At 37.4% G+C, this 17923-nt stretch overlaps 2 protein-coding genes across 2 annotated transcripts; one reads left to right on the top strand and one right to left on the bottom strand.

Annotated features, from left to right (window-relative positions):
• Positions 1–33: 33 nt before the first annotated feature.
• Positions 34–3604, bottom strand: LOC126755458 (protein HID1). Its single transcript, XM_050468038.1, has 2 exons — positions 2055–3604; positions 34–2000 (listed from the first exon to the last, which is right to left on the bottom strand). The coding sequence occupies exons 1-2, from the start codon at positions 3394–3396 to the stop codon at positions 718–720; spliced, it is 2625 nt and encodes an 874-aa protein (XP_050323995.1). The 5' UTR covers positions 3397–3604; the 3' UTR covers positions 34–717.
• Positions 3605–4117: 513 nt separating this feature from the next.
• On the top strand, positions 4118–17504 carry LOC126754766 (Golgi-specific brefeldin A-resistance guanine nucleotide exchange factor 1). Its single transcript, XM_050466869.1, has 10 exons — positions 4118–4510; positions 4606–4804; positions 4868–5994; positions 6057–7031; positions 7096–7304; positions 7372–7598; positions 9732–11028; positions 11092–12185; positions 15268–15485; positions 15544–17504. The coding sequence occupies exons 1-10, from the start codon at positions 4409–4411 to the stop codon at positions 16639–16641; spliced, it is 6546 nt and encodes a 2181-aa protein (XP_050322826.1). The 5' UTR covers positions 4118–4408; the 3' UTR covers positions 16642–17504.
• The last annotated feature ends 419 nt before the right edge of the window (positions 17505–17923 follow it).

Genomic DNA, 17923 nt, shown 5'->3' with positions numbered 1-17923 from the left:
TTTGATTTTTTTTTTTCAAATTTGCAGAAAATCTTGATTTATTCGTTATTTATTGGTTTTTCGTTTGCATTGTAGATATTTTAGTGTATATGTACGTATATGTTTAGTAGGGAACTGCATAATTTAAGTTATTTATATGTTATACGTGAACTACATTTTGCATTTTATTTATATTTATATATGTATATGTATTAACTTTAGTATAAATTCAATATGTGTATAGCCAACATAATTTTTCTAAATTAACTTTTAAATTTCTTTTTTTTTTTGTATCCTTTAATTTTGTTTTAAACAAATGTAAATAAACAAAAAAAAGAATATAAAATAAATTAAAAGCGCATCTAGCGCTAGCTTCTATGAAGATTTTTTTTCATATTATCAGCTTAATAATATTATAAACTTAAACGAAATTGTCATTTTCTCTTATATACAAACTTTAGTTTTAAGGAATTATTTAATTAGACACTTAATACACACTATAAAGCTTTAAAATAATTTCTTAAAATATAAAAGGACATTTTTTAAAACTTTCAGGCATAATATAGTTAAAATACTAATAAATAATAATTACTATAGGCGCTTCCGTGTAGCCAAAGCATTTTTGGAATGCTAGTTTATAAATGATTGCAAAATAAACAAAACAATAATAACAGCTGTTATGCCAATTGCACCTTTAAATAGTTATAGACGTTCGCAAATAGTCAGTTTTTATGCAATTTATACCCGCTGAATTTCGAAAAGTTTCACATCCGTGTCATACCATATAGACGGTCCTACATTGCGCAAATATATGACACCCCAAATGTACGTACGAAACCAGGCGGTTGTGCCAGCATTCGCCTGATATTTTCTAATCAATATTGGGTGCGGTACCGGTAGCAAACCTACAAGTGTACCGTGTTGTAAAAATTTTAATATTTCCGATTCATCAGTTAAGCCCTTGTCGATGCATATTTTCTCCACCTGTGGTACGAGCACCTGTAGCAAACGCATAATAGTTTGCAGAGGTAATTTTGAACGCCATGATACAATCCATTCTGGTGTAGGTGTCCAGTGATCACCCGTTGCATTCGGAACCATACGTATGCTGCCGCGCGTGGCCACCGAGAGACGTGTTTGATGCTCCTTCGGTATGGAATTGCTTTCGGTTGAATTGAGCGATGTATTGCTGCGACGCGCAATATCATTACGATTTAGACTAGTTGGCGTGCGATTGCCTGTTTGCTCGAACTGTGTAATGTCTGAGGTACCATCGACGGTGGGCGTTTGTGAGTCTTCGTTGCTTGGATGAGCAGCCTCGCGTTCTGTCATTTGATTAATGGCAGGCGTTTCCAGCAAAGACGTCTTTAAAGTACCCGGTTCAGCGGGTAATGCTGCCAATATATTTCCTTCGCCTTGTGCATCGCTTTGTTTATCGTGAGACTCAGTCTCGGATTCACATTCCTCGTCATCGACATCGACATCTAATTGACGACCACCACTCAATGTGGCGAGATGCGCTGATGCATTTGAGTGTGGCACAGGCGGTATGCTGAACTTACCGACCTTACGTCCACTTAAGCATTTCGCGATACCAGCCATATCCGATGGTAAATTTGCCATGGCATGAAATACGTGTCGTTTACGTATGATTGTGTAAACTAAATTGGAATTACCATCAAATTGATATTGGATTATATTATTGAAGATTTCCAATAAGAAGAAAACTAAATGGTGGTTATTGGGCGCCGACAGCAGAAACCATGGCGTGCTAAAAGCCTCTAACAAATGCAACAATTTAACGCTAGCGACCATTGACAAAGTCTTTAGATATGGCGATACATTCACCAGTATGGTGAGCAGACAGTCAAATAGCGGTTGCAAACGCTGATGACCAGTGGCAATAATCTTATGGAAAACCGTTATGAGAAGATCAGCGTGGGTGCCAGTGAATACTGGTATATCCATGGGTACGGTAGCGGTGTAAGGTTTATTAAGGCGTACACCAAAATTACGTTCACCTAAAATTATAATGAATTTAATATACTGTTAAACCAATAGGGAGATGAATTTACCTGAGAGTAGTAATAGTATAAAAACACCAATATGCATAAGGCCCACGCGGGATTGATCTGCGCGTGAATAGTTCAAATGATACAATATTGGTATAAGTATATCCAAAACATCGGAGCTCTTTAAAACAAAGTAGAGGAATTTCTTGTTAAAGTCGCATACTTTCCAGAATAGTATAAGCAACTCTTGATGACAATGAAGGCGTTTTGTTGAGTTTGGTAGGTAATTTTGTAGTAGTGGGTTGTTAAGCAAACGCGTTATGCCTTTCAGTATGAAATGGAAATCCTCATCGCGATGTACACGCGATAAATAATTAATAAACAAATTATCCCCGAAACCGTCATCGTAAGAGTTAGCTGCAGGCGGTGTAGTTGTGTTTGTTGTTAGACCTTGCATTTGGCGTCGCAACTCTAATTGTTGCTGTTGGTGTATTATCATGTCGTGATCCAATGTTACAATAAGTATTTGCAGACAAGCTTCCACAAGCGGTTCAGTGGTATCTTGAAATAGCAAATGATTATAGGGTACGCCCAAGCCGACCGGATCGTAAGCACACACAGTATTCAGCAGTGAGGTGAAGAGTGGTAGCGCATGTCGATTATCGGCTGAGGTAAAATAAGCGATCCACCTGTTAGGTTCATCCGTTAAACTGTAGATGGTTTCCGAAAAACAGGTGAGTAAAAGTTTTAAAATTTCCGTGCGCCGTTTTTCCATGTTGGCATTTTTCGGTGGTGAATGCGCAAAACCCACACCAGCTTCCCAAATGTATTCACAACTATCGATATTAGCCAACTCCTCCGCCTTATCGGGTCCTGCACGACGTGTAGCGGTCACAGTGAAATCAGGACAAAATAACAAATCACATAAAGCGTTGATTAAAGATTGTGCCAATGGCACAGGTTGTGTGCTAGTAAGGCGTGGCGAATTTTCACGTAATACTTCAATTGCATCGGCAGATGTGGGCGTATTTCGCGTAGGCAGACTACTCCAGAAAAACTCACGCCATTTTTCATCCTCAAAAATATACGGTAGAATTCGTATTAATAGACGCACACAATTTAACACACACTGCTGTTCTACATGCGTACGACAACTGTTATCTACTGCCAGGGCCAACTTCTCAACGGCCTTGTAACACAACGTCGCCAAGTTGGCCGGATTATCATTACGTATATTTCGTATTTCTGCTGATGTGACCAAGGCAAAAACGTCTTCTAACGTTGTTTGATGTCCATACCAAAACTGGTCCCAAAATTGATTGTCAGTGTCATCAATTTTCTGGTTTTTCTGCGTGAGCTGTACGATAGCTTTGCGGAAGTTTAATTTTGAGTCAGAATTTCCCATATTGCGTGTCCAAAGCGCTCCTTAAAATTTAGCTGCGACTCTGTTTGGTCAAAGGACGTACGGGAAAATGTTTGTAGGGACGTGGAATGAAATAATTAATTAATAAAAAGCTATATTTTATAAATATTTTCACTTTTCACACGTTTATATTCACAATTCATTAAAAACTCCAACGTAGAAAATGAAATTCTGCTTTCATCTATCATTTTTCCCCGAATATTGCCAGACTTCTCTGTCAGTGCAGCTGAAGGCATAATTTTATACAAATTGGTAGAATAAAATTTTCGAAAATTTGTTGATAATAAATTTTTTTTGTTAGAATTGTATTTATTTAATTTTTTTGTTAAGTTATATAGAGAGTAAAGTAACAGCAAAATATTGGCTCAATTTTTGTACTCATGCACTTATAATCATCATGAGCTGAAGTGCTGACATAACATAAAATAACATATGTAAATATAACAGTTGCAATCTTTTGAGAAAATTTGTTTTTATATTCGTAAAAATATTAATAACATAAATCTTTACAAAATAACAAACAAATTTTAACAACATATTCCAATTATATCCAAATAATTTTCCCACAATATTTAATTTTTAATTTATAGCTCAAAATAAATACCAGCTATGCCGCTGGTGGTGAGAACATTGCTTCACATTAGCATTGCCATTTCAAATACCAATACATCAATAAACAGCTGTCAACTTAATACTCTTAACGAAACGTCATCACTTATTTGTCTATCGAGTAAAAATTGTCGTGGCTGCGTGGAAAAATTGTATATTTTCATCAATAGTTTTCTGTAGATATACAAAATGTTCAAGAATAAATAAGCATCAATTTTTGTAAAGCAGCAGGCAAAAAACGAATTATATTATCCACAACGATTTATAGGCTCGCCAGTTGTATTGCTAAAGAGGAAGTGTGTTTGTGTGTGTGTTATACTTCTACTGCGGGTATTTCCGTGGCTGAGAAGAAAATCGTAAGCAATTCATAAAAGATTCTATAAAAATGACGTTACCCGGCAATGGAATCTTCGTGGTGCGCGAACAGATGTCCACGCTTATGACGGCCATGCGCCGTGGCACCCGTTGGAACTCCGCCGCTTACGTGGTAAGTAGGAAACATTTGTATATACTATATATGTAACGAACATATGTTTAATTTCAATGGTGTTTTTTTTTTTTGTGTGTTTCAACTATCTTTAGGATGAAGAAAAGGATGGCTTAATGAAAATGTTCGTTAACCTTAAAGAAATATTAAAAAATGTGGAAGATTTAAGACTAATAGAGCCCAATATATTTCTGGCGCCATTCTTGGAAGTAATACGTACCGACGAGACTACCGGCGCTGTCACTAGTCTGGCGCTAGAGGCAATCAATGAATTTCTTTCATCCGGCTTAATCGGTACGCATGTTTTATTATACAAATAGCTATTGCCACTAATATGTTTTGTTTTAATACATCCAGACCCCACCTCAACCAATCTCGCTGTAACTGTAGAGAATATCGTTGATGCCGTCACGCATGCACGCTTTATGGGAACCGATCAGTCTTCAGATGGTGTTACACTCTTTTGTGTCGTTGAAGTGCTGCACACACTTATGCGTTCACCCGAGGGTTCGGTGCTGAGTAACGAGGCAGTGTGCGAAGTAATGCTCAGTTGCTTTAAAATTTGCTTTGAACCGCGACTCAATGAACTTTTGCGACGCTATGCTAAAAAAGCGCTCAAAGATATGGTTTATCTACTCTTCATGCGTCTACCACAATTCTCCGAAGATCGTAATACGGCAAATGTATTGCGCAAATTCCAAATGATAGCCACCTCAATGGATCAGAATAAAAATAAACAACGCAAGAAAATATCCAAAAGTGGTCAGCCGCCAACAGCTGCCAATACACTATCAAGAAGTGGTAGCGAAAATACAAAACCCGACTCGGAACGTAAATTATCAGCCACTGCTGGTATAGATCCACAAACTCCACATTTACAGGTGCCACACACGAAAGCGCTACCCTTAGCCACAACGCCAGCAACACCGGCGGGCAATATACTCGATATGCAGGGAAAAATTACACAAACGCCAACAACAACACAAGGCATTGTTGATGCTGATGGCACTACAGCAACAACAGAGCCGTCTATAAATGTCGAGCATTGTGAAGAGCAGGCAGACGTCGTTGAAGGCGCTGCACAAACACAACCATTAAATGCTGCCGAACAGCCGGTCGCTGATGCTGGCGCCAGCTTAACATCAACAACGCTGGTAGAAGGTGAAGAGAACTGCTTGCAGTCGAATAGTGGCGGCAGCAGTGAGTATATAAATTCAGTTGGCGTGCGTTTCACACAACAAAATTCGCTTGATGGCTCGGAGGGCACGGCATCGCTGCTGCCTTATGGCTTGCCATGCATACAGGAACTATTCCGTTTTCTCATACTGCTGTGCAATCCATTGGACAAACAAAATACCGATACCATGATACATATGGGTTTGAGTTTGCTTACGGTGGCGTTCAAAGTGGGCGCCGATAACATCGGTAAATACGATACGTTGCTGGAGTTGGTCAAGGATGACTTGTGCAGAAATCTTTTCGCTGTAAGTCAACTAAATATATAAAAATTTAGTGTTTACTACTTTTTTTTATTATTTCTTCACAGTTAATGAACTCCGAGCGTCTAACAATTTTCGCCGCCGATTTGCAGCTTTGTTTTCTGCTCTTCGAATCGCTGCGCGGCCACTTGAAATTCCAGCTGGAAGCATATCTCAAGCGACTATCCGAGATTATTGCGAGCGACAGTCCAAAAACGCCTTATGAAATGCGCGAGCTGGCACTCGACAATCTGCTACAATTGTGGCGCATACCAGGCTTCGTCTCCGAACTCTATATTAATTACGATTGCGATTTATACTGCACCGATCTGTTTGAGGGCCTGGTTAACTTGCTCTCCAAATACACACTGTCCGCTACCAATGCTGTCTACAGCACACACATCATCTCGCTAGACACGCTGTCATCGGTTATTGAGAATATTGAGCAGAATTGCATAGCCTCAAAGCTCGTCAATAACGAAGATGGCAGCACAAGCGCAAGCGCAGTAACAACCACCGGTCGTCACTCACGTCATAACTCCGAGTTGGAGGGCATAATTATCGATAGCAACAATGAAGACAACAAATCGGTTGTGGAAAATATCTCCAAATTCATTAATAGCTCATCACGTTTACGCCTCGGCGCCGGTGGCATAGCTAATGCCGGCTTGACACGCGAATACTTGGCTAATGTGAAGCAGAAGAAGCGTGTGCTCACACAGGGCACCGAGTTGTTCAATCAACGTCCCGATAAGGGCATACTGTATTTACAGGAACACGGCATACTCAGCGCGCAACTGGATCCCATGGAGGTGGCCTTGTTCTTGCGCGAAAATCCCGGCTTAGACAAAAAGATGATTGGCGAGTACATATCGAAGAAGAAGAATGTGGATTCGAAGATTTTGATGAATTTCGTCGACTCCTTCGATTTTGCCGGCTTGCGCGTGGATCAAGCGTTGCGTTTGTACTTGGAGACTTTCCGTTTGCCGGGCGAGGCGCCGCTCATATTTCTCGTACTCGAACATTTTGCCGATCACTGGCATGTGCGTGTGTCCCACTTACGCTAGCTAAATAAAATTATATTAATTCCTTTCAATTTACTTGCAGAAACAAAATAATGCGCCATTCGCCAATACGGATGCTGCTTTTAGCTTGGCTTATGCCATCATTATGTTGAATATGGATCAGCATAATTTGAATGCGAAGCGTTTGAATGTGCCCATGACACAGGAGGACTTTCTCAAGAATCTGCGTGGCTTGAATGGTGGCGTGGACTTTGATCAGGAGATGCTTTCAAACGTCTTCAATGCAATCAAGTAAGGGTTTTTTGTTGTTATTTATTTTGTTGAATTTCTGTTTATTCCAACCATTTTTATTGCGCAGAAATGAAGAAATTGTCATGCCCGCTGAGCAAACGGGTCTGGTGCGTGAGAACTACTTGTGGAAGGTGCTATTGCGTCGTGGTTTGGGCCCAGATGGCGGCTATAAATACGTGCAGGATGCAGCCTACGATTTGGAGGTGTTCAATTTGTTATGGGGTGCTTCGTTGAGTGCACTCAGCTTTATGTTTGACAAGAGCTCCGAAAATGGTTATCAACGCATACTGAGTGGTGAGTCGGCATCTTTTTTTTTAAATGATTTTTCTTTATTAAAATTATTTTTTTAATGATTTTTTTTTTTGTTTTTGACGTATATTTTTTATAAAAATATTTTTATTGTTATTGATGTATATTTTTTTATATAAAAATATAAATATTAATTTTATATAAAAATATTTTTATTGTTATTGATGTATATTTTTTTATATAAAAATATTTTTTTAAATATAAAAAAAAAAAAAAATTCATTAAAAAAATAATTTTTTTTTTAATATAAAAATATTTTTTTTTTATTTTTTATAAAGTTATTTTTCTTATATAAAATTTTTTAATAATTTTTATTAAAATATATATTTTATTACAATATTTTCTTATTAATGTATATTTTTTTATATCAAATTATTTATTATTAATAACATTTTTTTTAATGAAAAAGAAAAATAATTTTATATAATTTTTTTAAATAAAATTTTTAATTAAAAAAATACTTTTTCATAACAAAGGATTTTTTAAAAAATATTTCTTTCCAAATTTCTTGATTTTATTAATAAAATATTTTGTAAAAAGTTTTTTTTTGTAAAATTTTTACTTTTTGTTAAGGAAATTTTTTTTAATCGCAAGTCGTTCATTACTGTTGTTTTAAACAAAACATATATTTGGAATAAATGTTAAATTCTTTAAAGTTATCTTTTGATTAGCTTTAATTTTTATTAAATTTATTTTATTGAATCTTTTTAATTAAAAATTATTTTTTTCTTTATAACATTTTTTGAAGCTTTATTTCCAATATGTACTATAAATAAAAAATTTAGCAGTAAATATTTTATAAAAACTGTTAATATTATTTTAATTAAATATTTTTATTTAAGTTACTTTTTGTAAAATTAGTTTTTAAATTAACGTTAAATTTGTTTATGCAATTTTTTTCACAAAAAAGTTATGTAACACAATTTTTTAAACAAAAATAAGCGTTTTATGTTAAAAAGAGTTGTATACAAAAACATATTTTGAATAAAAGAAAACATATTTTTTGTAATATTTTCATAAAAAAATATTTTTTTTAAATATTTTTATTAATTTTTTTTTTAATATTTTCATAAAAAAATATTTTTTTTCAATATTTTCAAAAAGAAATATATTTTTTTATATTTTTCCTATTTTTTTAATATTTTCATAAAAAAATATTTTTTTAATTTTTTTTAATATTTTCATAAAAATATTTTCATTTTAATATTTAAATTTTTTTAATTTGATTTGCCATAATAACTGTATTGTTTTTTAATTTTTTCATAAAAATATATATTTTCATTAATATGCTTATAAATATTAATTTTTTTTAAATATTTTCATTTAAAAATATAAAAATAAACTACGTGTATTTTTTAGATTTTCATTAAAAAAATATTTTTGTTTAATTTTCTAATTTTTTTATATGTATCCAATAGTTTTGTTTTACCATTCACATTTAATATTTCCATACAAAAATATATACATATATATTTTTTTAATATTTTCATATTTTTTTTAATATTTTCAAAAATTTTCATAAAAATATGCATGTTTTAATTTTTTTTCATTCAAATCTTTTTTTAATATCTTAAATTGTTTTTTTTTTATTTTTATTTATTTTTTTCATTAAAATATTTTTTTTTAATTCTTTTTCATTAAAATTTTTTTAATATCCTAAATTGTTTTTTTTTTTGTTTTTTTATTTATTTAATTTTTTAATTTTTTTTCATTAAAATATTTTTTTATATCTTAAATTGTTTTTTTTTATTTATTTTTTTTAATTCTGTTTCATTAAATTTTTTTTTTATTTCTTTTTCATTAAAATTGTTTTTTTATATCTTAAATTGTTTTTTTATTTTTTATTTATTTTTTTTAATTCTTTTTCTTTAAAATTTTTTTTTTAATATCCTAAATTGTTTTTTTGCGCTTTTGTTTTATTTTTTTCATTAAAATATTTTTTTAATATCCTAAATTGTTTTATTTTTTATTTTTCCACTTAAATATATGTACTTTTCTTATTTAAACTATTTTTTTAAGTCTTAGTTTATTATCATACTTTTTTTATTAAATACAATATATGTAAATATATTTTTTAAAAAATAATTTAAATAATTCCCACTCTTTTCTTTCTTCTAGGCTTCACCAAATGCGCTGGCATTGCCGCTCACTACAATCTGCACGCCAATTTCGATGCGCTCATACTCACCCTTTGCAAATTCACCACACTTTCGAATTTGTCACAGCCGGAGGCGCCCACCGTCGCCAATAACGAGCTCACCCAATCGGTTAGCTTCGGCTTCAATGCAAAAGCGCAGGCGGCCATGCGTACAGTCTTCGCTTTGGTGCACGACTATGGCGATTGCTTGCGCGAAGGTTGGAAACACATACTCGAGTTATTCCTGCAATTGTTCCGTTTGAAATTACTGCCGAAATCACTAATCGAAGTGGAGGACTTCTGCGAGGAGAGCGGCAAAACACAGCTGAAATTGGAGAAACCGAGCCAGAAGCAAGAGGCCAGCCTCTTCTCCAGCCTCTACTCGTATCTCTCATCGGAGGGGCAACGCGAACCGACCTACGAAGAGCAAGAGTTCATCAAATTGGGCAAGAAATGCATCAAAGAATGCCAACTAGATCAAATGATACAAGAATCGAAATTCGTGCAGTTGGAATCGCTACAAGAATTGCTGCGCAACATCTTGGCGCTTATCAAGCCACCGACAGCGCCCAAGTACGACGACGGCACACCGTACGCCGAGGATGTTGTTGTCTTCTGGATGGAGTTGCTCGTGAAAATAGTCATACAGAATCGTGATCGCATGGTGCATTTGTGGCCGGATGTGCGCGACCGCATCTATTTGCTGCTAATCGGTGCCACCACCTTCAACTATGAATATTTGCTCAATCGCAGCATTGTGGCTGTGCTGAAGTTGGCCATTTACTTGATGCGCAACGAAGAGCTCTGTCCGATTGTGTTGCAATCACTGAAAATGTTGCTCACGCTGAAATCTCCCGTTATTTTACGCATTTCTCGACAAATTTCCACCGGCGTTTACGAGCTGCTCAAGACGTCGGCACAAAATATACACTCCGAACAGGATTGGCAAATAATTTTCACGATATTGGAATGTGTCGGCGCCGGCGCTGTGCCACCCGAGTATGTGGACATTATATTGCCGCAGCTGGCGGTTGAGTTGGGCGGCGGTGCCAATTCCGAGGGCACTTTAAGCAGCGAGGAGGATTCCGGTTTGCCCGATCGCGGTTATATATCGGACACAGATGCGAGCGTTAAATCGCAGCAGCAGCCAGCGCAACAACAAAGCAAACAGCAGCAACAGCAAGCACAGTCGAACACGAGCAGTCCGTATCCGTCGAGTCCGACGGCCGAGAATTGGATTTTGGTGAATAAGGATAGTGATTTGTCTACGCAATCGCGGTAATAGCTATAACTGTAACTATTTGCTTTATAAAATTTGCTAATTTCGACTTTGTTCCACAGTCCACAATCACCGCCTACGGCGAATGCGGCGAATTCGTTTGCAGCCGCACCGACAGCCACACCGCTCATCTACAATTGCAAATTGGGCGAACACTCGCCCATCGCGCTCTTCAAATGCTGGGACTCGCTAGCGTTCATCGTGCGCAATGTCGCACACATTACACCCTACAACTTCGAGTCGTGCGTGCGTTGCATACGCACCTTTGTCGAGTGTTGCCGCGATGGTGGCATAACGCAACGCCGCAAATTCGCCGCTGAGCTCTCGGCAAGGCAGACGGCCAACACTACGGCTGCGCAACGTCGCAAAGCGGCCGGCAAGCGTAATGAACGCGATGCACAGCGTAAATCCAATGCGGCGGCTGATTACTACGCGCATGAGCAACGTGGCGGCGACGCTAAGGAGGAGGACTTGCGTCAACGCTACGAAACGCTCTCCATACAATTGATTGACCTCATGTACACGCTGTATACGCGCACAGCGCAAATCTTTCGTTGGTGGGCCGAGGAGGAGTGCGCGGTGCCGCAGTGCTCGGCGCTGTGGGCGCAAGGCTGGTGTCCACTGTTGCAGGGCATTGCGCGGCTCGCCATGGATCGGCGTCGTGAGGTGCGCACCTACGCCATATCGTGTCTGCAGCAGCGCGCGCTGCTAGTGCACGATTTGCAGACATTGTCGGGCGCCGAATGGGCGTCGTGCTTCCAACAAGTTCTATTCCCGCTACTCAACGAATTGTTGCCGGAAAGCGCTTCGGTGGCGCATTTGGAAATCGTGCTGCTGGAGGAGTCGCGCATACGCACCGCGACCATTATGTCGAAGGTGTTCTTGCACCATCTAACACCGTTAATTGAATTGGGCACGGCCTTCAACGAGCTGTGGATCGATATACTGGATTATATTGAGAGATTCATGAAAGTCGGCTCCGATATGCTGTCCGAACAGATGCAGGAAATACTGAAGAATATGTTGTTGGTGATGCATTCGGTGCGCGTCTTCCACAATGATGACGGCACGCTGCAGCTGCCGCTGTGGGACTTGACGTGGCAGCGCATAGGCGAATTTCTGCCCAACATCAAGGAGGAGCTGTTTCACGATGAAGGTAAGTCGGCGTTGTTGCGTGTGTGCATTAGTGTGTGTGTGCTTTTGTTCGTTATTTAATATTTTAAGCTTTTGTTTTTATATAATTAATATACTTTTAAAGAAAATATGGATTTTCATTATGAAAATTGCAACCAAATAAATTTATTGCGCGCTGACTTGGCCCATAACTGCCCTGAGCTCCATAGCGTAGTAGAGCAAGTGCTTCGGCCAGAAAGCGCTTTTCCATTGCAAACGAATGCGAAAGTTGCCACGAGCTCAGCGCCGAGGAAACTAAGAAAATTATGGAAACTCAAACGCCAAGTGCCATTGGATTAATTCAAAATTCGCGCAAAAACAAGCAGATAACTAAATTTTCTATCGCTAACAGTATTTAGTTTTGAAAACTAGTTAAAAGAGGAAATTATTTTAGTTATTAATTTTTTTTGTTTTTATTTTTAGTTTTTTTAGTTTTTTTTTATTTTATTTTATTTTTTTTATTTATTTTATTTTTTTGTTTTCTTTTTTATTTTTTTTGTTTATTTTTTTTGTTTTACTATTTTTTATTAATTTTTTTTTTAATATATTTTTTTTTATTAAAAAGTTTTTTTTTTTTTTATTTTTTTTTTTTTTATTTTTTTTTTTTTTTTTTTTTTTTATAATTTTTTTTTTTTTTTTTTTTTTTTTTTTTTTTTTAATTTTTTTTTTTTTTTTTATTTTCTTTGTTTTCACTTATTTTTATATATTTTTTGTTGTTTTTGTTTTTTTATATTTATTTATTTTTATTTTTTATTTTTATTTACTTTATATTATATTTTTTTTTTTAATTTTGTTTAAATTTTTTTTTTTTTTTTTATTTTAATTATTATTATTATTTTTTAATTAATATTTTTTTTACTATATTTTTTATATTTATATTTTATATATTTTTGTTTGTATTTTTTTGTTTTGTTGTTTTTATTTTTATTTATTTATTTTTTAAATTTATATTTTTTATTTATTTATTTTTCTATGTTTTTGTTTTTAATTTTTCATTATTTTTTTTAATCTTTTTTATTTCTCTCTTTACATATGTTTTTAATTTTTCCATTTCCTTCTGTTTTCGGTTTTTGTTACGTTTTATGTATATTTTAATGCTTTTCCAGAAATAATTTTGCAAAAGCTTTCCTTTACTATTTTACTAATCCACAAGTTTATGTTTTTTCACGGGTTATAACATTTTTCGATTTTGAGGTTATGTTACATTTTTGGATGTGCTGTCAAAATTATTTATCCTTAAGCCGTTAGCTTTTACGATTGTGAGAATCTTGTGTTGTTGTTGTTAGAGCGGCAGAATTCTGCCAAGTTGACAGTCCTTGGACTGATAAAAAGCCGTTTCCGTTCCGGTTATTTAGATCTGATTGACGTGGGAACGGTAATCTTGTAGTAGTCTGGTAGTCGTTGGTACAGTAACATTTCCTAAAAGCTTGTTTACAAAGTGTTTTGTGGAAAGCCGCTGCGATGACCCCACTTGTTGACCATTACCACGACTAAAAAACTTACCGATCGGAGTTAGATCTCCGAAAATAGTAAGTTAGCTGCTTCACCAAGGGACTCAACCTGTCGCTGACCACCCCTAAATACCCGATGTGTTGAAAATCGGAAGAGTAGCCCCACTACTGAAACCGGGGATACTCGCCAACAAAAGCGAGTCCCATCGTCCGATAACTCTCCTCTCCCCAGTAGTGAAGACACTTGAGACCTTGCTACTCCCGACCTTTACGCACCACCTGAGCCTAGCGAACCACCAGTATGGCTTCCGAACAGTGCACATCCCCACCACAACATTTAGCGTCATAAACGCCCAGCTAGTTTATGGCCTTAGCCAGAAATCACCCTGCGAAAGAACGATCCTCGTAGCGTTGGACTTGTAAAAAGCTTTTGACACAGTCAATCACTCAACGCTTCTTCAGAACATCGAAAAATTTACGCCTTTTCCAGGACTGAAGAGGTGGACTATGAACTACTTGTCAATCTTCCGTACTATTTTGAAGTAAAAACTCCAAAATTGAGGAGAATTGAACAGGGAGTTGTGTAGGATGGTTTCCTTTTCCCTTTACTGTTTAACTTCTACATCTCGAAACTCCCGCAACCGCCTGAGGGAATTTCTGTCACCTCGTACGCTGATGATTGCACGATAATGACGTCGGTGGCATATTCACAAACTGGACGGAGGGGTACAGGCTGGACCTTAATATTGCAGTCCATGGCGTTAAGATTCCGACTGTCAGTAACGTTAAGAGCGGAGCGGAACCGCCTCCTACGAGTATCAAGAGGTCCTTCCTCAACTACGTCGACAAAAAACAAAACGCCGACCAGACTTCGGACGTAATACATGCACTGACCGCCATTCACAGTTGAGCCATTAACAGCTGCAACGACTCCTTCTCGTATTTGGAGTCAAACCACATCCCATTGCAGACGAAGAACTTGAGCTGCCGCGAGAAACGAGATTGCGCAGCTTCGTTCTGGATACTGTAGCTGGTTAAACTTCTACTTACTCAGAAAAGACCCTGACATATCAAACATAAGCCCAACGTGCAATGAGTCCCCGCATGACACTAGCTACCTCCTTGCATGCCCTGCTAACCCTTCTCCCTTTGGTCCGACCCCATCAAAACAGTACGTTTCCTGGGCCTACCGTTGGATGACGTCGATGACAACTTATCTAATCCTTACCATCCTAACGGGAGTTAGGTTCCCGTTACAACAACAACAAGAACCGTTCCCACGGCAGTCGGGGCCTAAATAACCGGAACGGACCCTGATTTTTATGCGACCAAGGGCAGTCAACTCGGCACCATTCCTCGAAATTACTTAAGGAATGTTTTCCGTCGCTACGACAACAACAACAACTGTACTTGTTCGTTTATAAATGCAGAATTTGAGGTTATGATAAGTCACTTGTCGAAATATTTGTTTTACTCAGATGACTGCAACACTAATAGCGACCACAGTTTATTGTTGTTATATTTTCATTCATTGTTTTGTTTACAAACATTCCTTATAACTTTTGTTATAGATGTTTCCAATCACACACACCTCCTTGTTGTTTATGCTTTCAGATAAGCGCGCTCAAGTGATGTCTATGACCAATGCAGCATCCGCAACATCCGACACCGCCAGCGCACCAAACAGCATTTCGGCAATAAAGCCAGCAGACTCGCAACCGGTGCTGTTGCCGCCCACACCATTGGTGCTGCCAGTCACCGCAACAGCTACGCATGCGTCCGCAGGTGCAGTGGAAGCCACTTACGCGCAACGACCACACTCCGCCGAGCAAGTAAGTGCCAAAGGAAATAATGTCGAAATATAATATTAAAATAACCTACAAATTACAGTTGAGCAGCGTTCAGCGTCACACTTTGGAGGCCGCATCACCGCGTCACTCATTGGCCGCTTCGCCGATCACAACCAATCCGCTGTTGTTGTTGGATGACACGCCACTGCTGGTGCGTCCAGTGCCCAGCATTGTGCCACAAAGCGTGTCGGAGACAGCTTTGCCCGCCGCAGCTGGCGTCACTGCGCCTACTAGTTTACCTGATTTAGTGCATGACACAGCACAGCTGTCGCTGGTGAGCGCCCCAACAGCTGTCGAACAAACGCAGCATGCATCGAACACGTCGTCGTCGGTGGCAACACAGCAGCAACCGGCGATCGTTGTCAACAACACGGTGCAAAATAATATCTACAGCAGTTATTCGTACGCTATTGAGTTGCCGGAAACGCCACCAGCGGCCGCCGAGGCGAACACGCAATTGTTGCAACAACAACAACAACAAGAGAGTCATGAGCCGCAATTGCAACAGCAGCAGCAGTATGCAGATTACATTGCCGCTCAGGCCGCGGCCACGCAGCAGCAGTACCAACAACTCTTGCTACAACAACAACGACAACAGCACGCTTTATACAATCAACATGCGCTTGATGGGCAGCAGCATAGCGCCATACACGCAGCAACCGTGCAGGCGAACGTGCAACAGCAACCCCAGCAACAACAACAACAACTTCAGCAGTCCGCTATAGATGCGCCGGTGTCCGATAATGTGCCAATACCCACCCAACAACATCCCTACTACACCAGTGCTCCCTACATCGCCATGCAAAGCAGCAGGCAAACGCAACAACAGCAACAACAACAACCACCATTGTTACAACAACCAAACAATCCTGCCATCGTCTCGAGCTACGCATCGAATATTGCTATGCAATACCCGACGCTGCAACAACAACAACAAAGCGGCGAAAACGACATCTATCAAGAGTATCTGAAAAATCCCTATAACTTATCAACACCGACCACTGGTCGACACCCGGAGCTGACAGCAGCCCCAACAGCGTTGACAAATGTCTTCGCTTCGCCAGCGAGCTACTTTAATGCCAGCGTAGATCCCAGCTCAATACCGCCCGGCTCGGAAATGCTCTATGGCCAGCCATAGGTTGCGTCTAACAGTTAATTACAGTTAACGTATTACATATATACATATACAAGCATATATAAATAAGTAACAAACGACATGCACACCACTCCATGCACAGTGCTACAGTGTTGTGCAAAATATAGTGCGTGTGTGTGGTTGCAAAATGCAAAGTGAAACATCTTTTATAATGAAAAGTTGTTGCAAATGCAAAAATTCGAAATTCAAAATTTCTCGTTATTTTTTAAGCACATTTACAGTTATGTGTTACTTCCTTAAGTAGAAGAGTGGCCTAAAAGGAATGTGGTTGGTTATGGTTTGTGTTATGAAAAAAAAAAATAAACAAAAACATTGTTGCAATTGCATAGCCAATGTGTGCAAGAAAAATTTTTTGAAAATTGCGCTAAATAAAAATAATTATGCAACTATTTTTATTCAGTGTCAAAATAATTTTTTTTTCAAATTTTATCTATATATATAATACAAATATTTATACACAAATTGCAAATTGATTTATTTTTTTTGTAAATTTTAAATTTACATTCCGTAATTGTTGGTTTTAAACACACACACACACACACACACACACTTTTTTCTATAAAATATTGCGTGTTATTTTTTAATAGTTGAATGTTTAGTAAAAATGGCAACAACAAGCTTTCCTTGTCTATTATGCAGCAGAAACGGAAGGAAAATATATTTAAACACCAGCAGTAGCAGGGCGTGGCAAGTTTGCGCATATATACATATATATCTACATACATAATTCTAGCGTTAATTTATTATTATAACTATTATTATTGTGTCTGTGTGTAAATTTACTGTAAATACATACGTAACAAATAAATACACATATAAAAAGTGCATAAAAATAAAAAAATGCAGTTATTTGTTGTTGTTTTTGTTTTCGTGCAGATACCTTGTCAAATAAAACAGTTTTCCATACGTGGACTTGATTTTGATCAATCAGTTTGTATGGCAGCTATATGCTATAGTGGTTCGATCTGAAAAATTTCTTCAGATATTATAGCCTTCCCCTCGAAAATAATTCATGCCAAATCTTGTGAAGACATCTCGTCAAATGACAAAGTTTGCCATACAAGGACTTAATTTTGATCGATCAGTTTGTATGACAGCTATATGTTAAAGTGGTCCAATTTAAACCATTACTTCGGAGACTGTAGCGTTGCTTTGGTCAATAATCTATGCCAAATTTCATGAAGATATCTTGTCAAATAAAAGACTTTTCCATATGAGGATTTGAGTTTCAACGATCAGTTTGTATGACAGCTATATGTTATAG

The sequence above is a fragment of the Bactrocera neohumeralis genome, chromosome 4, assembly GCF_024586455.1.
Source record: "Bactrocera neohumeralis isolate Rockhampton chromosome 4, APGP_CSIRO_Bneo_wtdbg2-racon-allhic-juicebox.fasta_v2, whole genome shotgun sequence".
In the NCBI taxonomy this organism is placed as follows: domain Eukaryota; kingdom Metazoa; phylum Arthropoda; class Insecta; order Diptera; family Tephritidae; genus Bactrocera; species Bactrocera neohumeralis.
This window is presented reverse-complemented; position numbering and strand designations above follow the sequence as displayed.

What these genes read in the sequence shown, in the direction of transcription:
- LOC126754766 (XM_050466869.1), top strand. Translation starts at nt 4,409, where the DNA reads ATGACGTTACCCGGCAATGGAATCTTCGTGGTGCGCGAACAGATGTCC. An exon ending in TGTGCAGAAATCTTTTCGCT is followed by an intron (nt 5,995 to 6,056) that starts GTAAGTCAACTA and finishes ATTTCTTCACAG; the next exon opens with TTAATGAACTCCGAGCGTCT. An exon ending in GGAGCTGTTTCACGATGAAG is followed by an intron (nt 12,186 to 15,267) that starts GTAAGTCGGCGT and finishes TTATGCTTTCAG; the next exon opens with ATAAGCGCGCTCAAGTGATG.
- LOC126755458 (XM_050468038.1), bottom strand. Translation starts at nt 3,396, where the DNA reads ATGGGAAATTCTGACTCAAAATTAAACTTCCGCAAAGCTATCGTACAG. An exon ending in TATACTATTACTACTCTCAG is followed by an intron (nt 2,001 to 2,054) that starts GTAAATTCATCT and finishes TTATAATTTTAG; the next exon opens with GTGAACGTAATTTTGGTGTA.